Source organism: Apium graveolens, chromosome 4 (genome assembly GCF_009905375.1).
Source record: "Apium graveolens cultivar Ventura chromosome 4, ASM990537v1, whole genome shotgun sequence".
NCBI classification, from domain to species: Eukaryota; Viridiplantae; Streptophyta; class Magnoliopsida; order Apiales; family Apiaceae; genus Apium; species Apium graveolens.
This window is the reverse complement of record NC_133650.1, coordinates 5,555,706-5,562,017: the sequence shown is the minus strand read 5'-3', so window position 1 is coordinate 5,562,017 and position 6,312 is coordinate 5,555,706. Positions and strand designations below refer to the sequence as shown.

The following is a 6,312-nucleotide window of genomic DNA, read 5'->3' as shown; positions in this document are numbered from 1 at the left end:
TTATAATATTACGTCAATTATAATATAATATTGCGGTCGGTGTTGTTGGCCATGGATAATTTGTTGGGTATAATTCTAACTACACAGCAATAATGGGCAATTATATATATAATAACAAGAACATGACAAATAACCAACTAACGAAATAAAATACGAAGGCAATAACAAACTATAAAGACTGTAATTGACAAAGAAAATAAAGAAAACTTATCTCTTATCGCTTTCCAAATTCTGATAAGAAGAAGAACACAACAGCTGAGTCGCCAAACCCTTCAAGAGGACTTGACTGTTCTTGAAGAGATTATTGCCCCCCACTTAAGCTGTGATGGAATGCAGCAATATCGCTTGCAGGATAAAACAATAACAGATCAATCTGGCCACAGAACCAACAATGATCAACGGCGACTCGCACCTCAGTTTGCCCAAAAAACCTATGCAACTCATATATGTTTGCGAGGTAGGCCCTGAGACTTGTGTCATTTTTATCTCAAGTGTACCTCTCAATATATAGGCATCTCAAGTTACTCTTCTTCTATTTTACTCGATGTGATACACCAAGTAACAAAACAGAAAAAGTAAACAAAATGAGTTTTCCTTATTATTTATATTATATCCAGATTATTTAATATTAATATTATAAAATATATTCAGAGTATGATTAAAATAATCCTTACTCAATATATTTTATATTAATAATTAAATAATCAATATAAATAATTAAACTTGTAATAGAAAAGAAAAATATAAGAGTTCCCACTAACACTAGGCCACACAAGCATTCCATTTATGCTAGTAGTCGTAAACAACACTAACACAAGATGCTATATAAACTCAATATTTTTTTTTTACAATATCAATGTGTGACAAAATCCCCATAACCCATTTCAAACAAGCAACTTTGTCACAATTTATTCATGAATTTCATTAAAAAAATGTTTTAGATCCAAATATGAAAGTTTAAGTCCTCATGTCAAGAAACAAGCTCCAAGTGTTAACTTCCGGAAATCATATCAATAACATATATAAAATATGCCTCAAACTTTCCATTTTCTAACATAATTAACCTTTAAACTATGTCCAAAACTAAACATATATGACCGTTTATCCTCCTCAAATATTTATTTGATTTCACATGTACTAAAAATACTGTCTTTTTTATTTTATTATTTTAAAATATTGTTATGGATCTGACATCTAGTACTGGATGACTCATGTCATGACAGTCTTAAAATAATACTCACGTCCCATTTAATTATAATTTAAACAACGTAACCATGAGACATATCTCTCTCTCTCATTTTCAATTAAAATAAAACTCCACAAGTAGAGACCATCCCTATGCAATTCATTCAGATGCACTTGAGAATTCCAATTTTTTTATATATATTATCAACCTACCATGTGTGCTTCTATTCATTGTAAAAAAATAAGCAAACTACATAATATAAACAAATAAAATTTAACCACCCACCAAATCATCCTAAATTTAAAGAGTGGAGTCGAAAACCACATTAGTTGCCGGCAGCCACGTGCTTCCTTGTATGAAACTCTCGACGCTAAATTTAGAGGCCTGTTCCGCAGTAAAGGGTACCCTGTAACCAGCCCATTTAACTCTGCCTTCAAGGGCCGCTCCAGGCCCAGTGTTTTCATACTCGGCGTACAGAATAGTGCTGGGAGGCTCAACACCACTCACCCACTCGATCCAGCCCAATGGCTTCACGATTGCCTCAATATTGGACTGCATGATGACAGTAGTGGAGAAGTCTTTCCAGGGCCGGCCCAAATACACTGGGGCATTCACCTCGCCCAATGCAGATATGGTACATTTTTGTATGGAAATGCCAGTGTTTTGATTCGGATCTTTTCTACCTTGAGCTGTTATTGTCACGAATTGATTTGCCAGCGGTTGTCTAGGCTGGATATTGCAGTTTTGGAATACTACTGCTGCATTTCCGAACATGAAGTCGATGGTGCCGGTGATATCACATTCCCGGTAGAATTGACGGTTGGAATGTGCATACAGAGTGTCTTGAAATGCGTCGAAATTGCAGCGATAAAATACCGAGAAATCTGAGCCTGATCTAAATGCTACTGCCTGGTGCTTCTCTGCTCCTGCCGTGTTCTTGAATGCCATGTCTTTTGCCATGAATCCTTTTCCAACGGCAGCTACACACGTATAAATCAGAATCGATTACTAACCGTACTATAGACTAATACTATAGATTAATACACGATTGAATAATGAAATTGTATAATTTATACTACTAAATCATGTTCATTCAACCAATATTTTAGCTAAGCTGAAAACTGTACAAGCTAATAAGCTAATTACAAGTAGTAGCTGGTCACACAAGTATATATTAACCACTAAACTAGAAAACAATGTAGGAGGAAGCTAAAGCAGATTTTATTGAAAAATTAAGAACTTATGAAACATAAAATCTTACCGAAAGTAGCAGTGGAGAAAGTGAGAGTTCCGTCGATAATATTCAAGTTTCCAGAAACAATGGTCTTATCCTTGCCGTCTCCATAAATCATAACATTCCACATAGATTTATCCAGAATGTTATTCTCCATGTACTCCCCTGCTTTCACATAAATAACAAATCTATTGATACCTTTCTTTGGAATCTTCCCCACAGCCTCCCCAATTGTGGTACAATCCCCAGTTCCGTCCTTGGCCACCGTCACATCTGGCGTTGGATTAGCCTCTTGTAGCAGCCTTCTGTCACCTGAAGACACCCATTCTGGAAATCCATGTCCTGCAGTGTGGCCTATTCCCAACAATCTCCGGTTACCTGGAACGTCGAATTTGGCAAGTACTCCAAGGATCTTGGCAACAATGCTCAAACTATTGCTGGCATGCTGAGCTGGTTTGTTCATGGAATCTCCTATCAAGGCAGTGGCATTTAATTCGCCAAGAGCATCTACGCACGTCTCCTGATCTGTGATTGTAGTGCTCAGCCAAGTTTTCAGATCATCGAGCTTCGTTAGAGACAAAATCTTATTCTTTTTCTGCCCTGCTTCTCCACTTGCTTCCATAGAGGAAAGAGTATCATTGAGTCTATCCAAAGCATCGTCCAACACAATTTGGCAAACCTCAAGTGCCTTTTTGGCAGTAGTAGTATTCTTTTTAGCTGCCAAAGTACTCGAAAGAGATTGGATAGAATCCATAACAACGCGCAGAGAAATCCTGAAAAGCTCTTCCGGATCAGTGGTGTTTTTGAGATTAAGTGCAGAGATGCTGGAGTAACATGAATCAGGGTACTGTGTTACTTTGCACACGGCCTTGAGCGCCGCAGCGGAACTAGTAGCAGAAGATGGAGGTTTAGAGGACGATTTGCTGTTATTATTGTTATGAAGTATAGTACCCGCGGCGGCACCGACAATTATAACAACAAGGACAAGGACGGAGACGAGGAGAATGATGAGACGCTTGCGTGTTTTCTTACGGAATGCTGCTTCTTCCGCCGGATCTACTTTGCCATAACCCTTAAACGATTTGATTGTATCCATTTTTCTGCCCCGAATCGCGAATCAAACCAACTAATTATACCCTATTTCGCTGCTTTTAGACAAACTTTAACTGTAAAAACCAAAGTGATGAAAACTGAAGTACGTAGAACTAAATATAATGGTGCTTGTCTTGGAATGTAATCAATGTAGCGCCATAACCCTATCTTTATATTGTTTGGTGCATATTGTTACCGTATAAACTTGGCAGCCCTGAAAGATATGGTTGACGTTGTTTTTTTAGAGGAATAGCGAGATTTGACGCGGAAACGCCTAAACCCCTCCATTTGTTTCCTATCTCACACGTTCTTTATGTTTTATCGCAGATTTAATAAAAAAATATTTATAAATTGGTATCTTATACTCCCACCGTCCCTTTCATTGTTACCACATTTCCTATTTTTCCCAGAACTGTTGTCCCAAATTGCTGTTGATAAGATAATTTAAGTGTTAATTATGTTAATTTTTTTGAAAAGTAATACAACTATTTTGGTAACTATCAATTTCATTTAATATAATTGAATAAAATGTGAAAATCTGATTGGTGACGTAAATGGAACGGAGGGAGTATCAAGAATAGATTACAACTCCTCAGGGCATTCACATCTCATTCCCCATCTATCCCCAATTCCCATAATTTAGGAAATTTATGAAATTTAGCTTAAATATCATTTTATATCCGATTCCCCATTTTAAGAAAAAATTTAGCGACAAATATTTGAGTCCTCGTATTTGGGGACTTGTGTTTCATTCCCCATTTTATATTTTAAACAAGTTTAAGTGTAGATTTAAAGTAAGAAATAATAAAATAATAGTTAGTAGTTAAAGTTGCGAAAAGAGGTGGAATAAAGAATTAATAAAGAAGAATATAGAGATGAGGATGGGGATTGAGATGTAGCAAATTTTTTAAAGGTAAAATAAATATGAGAAAATTTTTAAGAACTTACTATTTATAGTTAGTTTTCGGGACGAGGATAGGGATGACATTGTGAATGCTCTTATATCTTTGGAAGACATAATCGATCATCAATAATTTCCGATATTCATATGTATCAATTCGTAATTGGATTGAATTTCTTGAATGGGCAATATTAACGTTGTGATGTGATTTGGTTCAATTCATCTCGTGCTAAGATATTTATTGTTTGAAATATTTAGAGCTTCAATTTGTCATAATCTCTTACAGTTCCATGTGATATTGATTGAAGAGTTATGAAAGAACAAAGATTGGAGGATGCAAACATGTGAGAAACCTTGAAAGCAAATAGAATTGCTGTTTTCAGTATTATTCAATCAAAGAAACAAGTTACAGCTATATAACAGCCTTACAACGTTCAGTAACAATAAACTAGAAAAATAAGGAATAAAAACAGACACTACCTCTAACAGAAACTCTAACAAAACGACTAGGTCATCTCCTAAAAACAAGCATGACTAAGCATGGCTATTTATTGACTTATTCAAATCCAACAAATTCCTCCCCTTAAACTGAAAAGCTCACCAGCATCAGTTTAACCTTCCAATCTTTGAACTCCGAGCAAATTCCTGAGTTTCACATACTGTTCCAGCTTGATTGGTTTGGTCATAATGTCTGCAAGCTGATCATTGGTTCCACAGAAAACCAACTGCATAGCTCCTTCTCCTGACAAGTTGCGCAAGTAATGAAACCTTACATCAATGTGTTTCGTCCTTCGATGCATAACATGATTCTTTGATAGCTTAATCGTTGAGTTGTTGTCACACATAATATCTATGCATACAACACCAACAACACCTAATTCCTGCAACAAACCTTTAAGCCAAATACAATGACACGCTGCCGAAGTAGCTGCAACATACTCTGCTTCAGTAGAAGATAGTGTAACTATGTCTTGTTTCCGTGAACTCCAACAGATTGCTGCCCCATTCAGCAAGAACACATAGCCAGAAGTACTCTTTCTGTCATCTACATCTCGCGCATAGTCACTGTCCGTGTAACCCAGAAGATTCAAGTTTGACGATTTCCCATAGAAAATACCAAAATCCAACGTCCCCTTTAAGTACCTTAATATTCTTTTAATAATCAACATATGTTCTTTCTTGGGATCAGCCATAAACCGAGATATTAAACACACTACAAACATTAAGTCAGGTCGTGTTACCGTGAGGTACATGAGACACCCAACAAGTTGTTTGTAAAGTGTTGCATCAGCTCTTTTGCTCCCTTCCTTGGAAAGAATAGTTCCTGGAACAATTGGATTCTTGACAGAATTGCAACTCCACATGTTGAACCTCTCCAGAACTTCCTTGGCATATTTCTTCTGGCAGATATGTATACCATCATCACTTTGATGAACCTCTACTCCAAGAAAGAAACTCATTTTCCCCATGTCTGTCATCTCAAACTCCTTTTGCATTGATGCCTTAAATTCTGCACACATGAGCTCATCATTTCCAGTAAATATCAAGTCATCAACATAAAGACTTACCGTCAAAGTTTTATTTTCTGTTTTCTTCATAAACAAAGTATGATCGTAACTGCTTTCCTGAAATCCTTCCCTCGTGAAATAACTTTTAATTCTTCTAAACCATGCTCTTGGTGCTTGTTTTAGACCGTAAAGAGCCTTCCTCAGTCGATAAACTTTGCCTTCTTCCCCTACTTTGACAAACCCTTCAGGCTGGTCTACATAAACCTCCTCCTTTAATTCTCCATACAGGAATGCGCTCTTGACGTCTAGTTGATAAACACACCATCCCTTTTGAGCTGCAACTGCTAGGAGACTTATAATTGTATCCCATCGAGCAACTGGAGCGAACACT

The 6,312-nt window shown here is 36.7% G+C and overlaps 1 protein-coding gene across 1 annotated transcript; it reads right to left on the bottom strand.

Annotated features, from left to right (window-relative positions):
* Positions 1–1,354: 1,354 nt before the first annotated feature.
* Positions 1,355–3,796, bottom strand: LOC141717580 (pectinesterase 3-like). The gene is made up of 2 exons (XM_074519721.1): positions 2,448–3,796; positions 1,355–2,166 (listed from the first exon to the last, which is right to left on the bottom strand). The coding sequence occupies exons 1-2, from the start codon at positions 3,514–3,516 to the stop codon at positions 1,487–1,489; spliced, it is 1,749 nt and encodes a 582-aa protein (XP_074375822.1). The 5' UTR covers positions 3,517–3,796; the 3' UTR covers positions 1,355–1,486.
* Positions 3,797–6,312: the final 2,516 nt, after the last annotated feature.

Coding starts and splice junctions, on each gene's coding strand:
- LOC141717580 (XM_074519721.1), bottom strand. CDS start 3,516: ATGGATACAATCAAATCGTTTAAGGGTTATGGCAAAGTAGATCCGGCG. Junction 2,167..2,447: donor TTTCTCCACTGCTACTTTCG/GTAAGATTTTAT, acceptor ATACGTGTGTAG/CTGCCGTTGGAAAAGGATTC.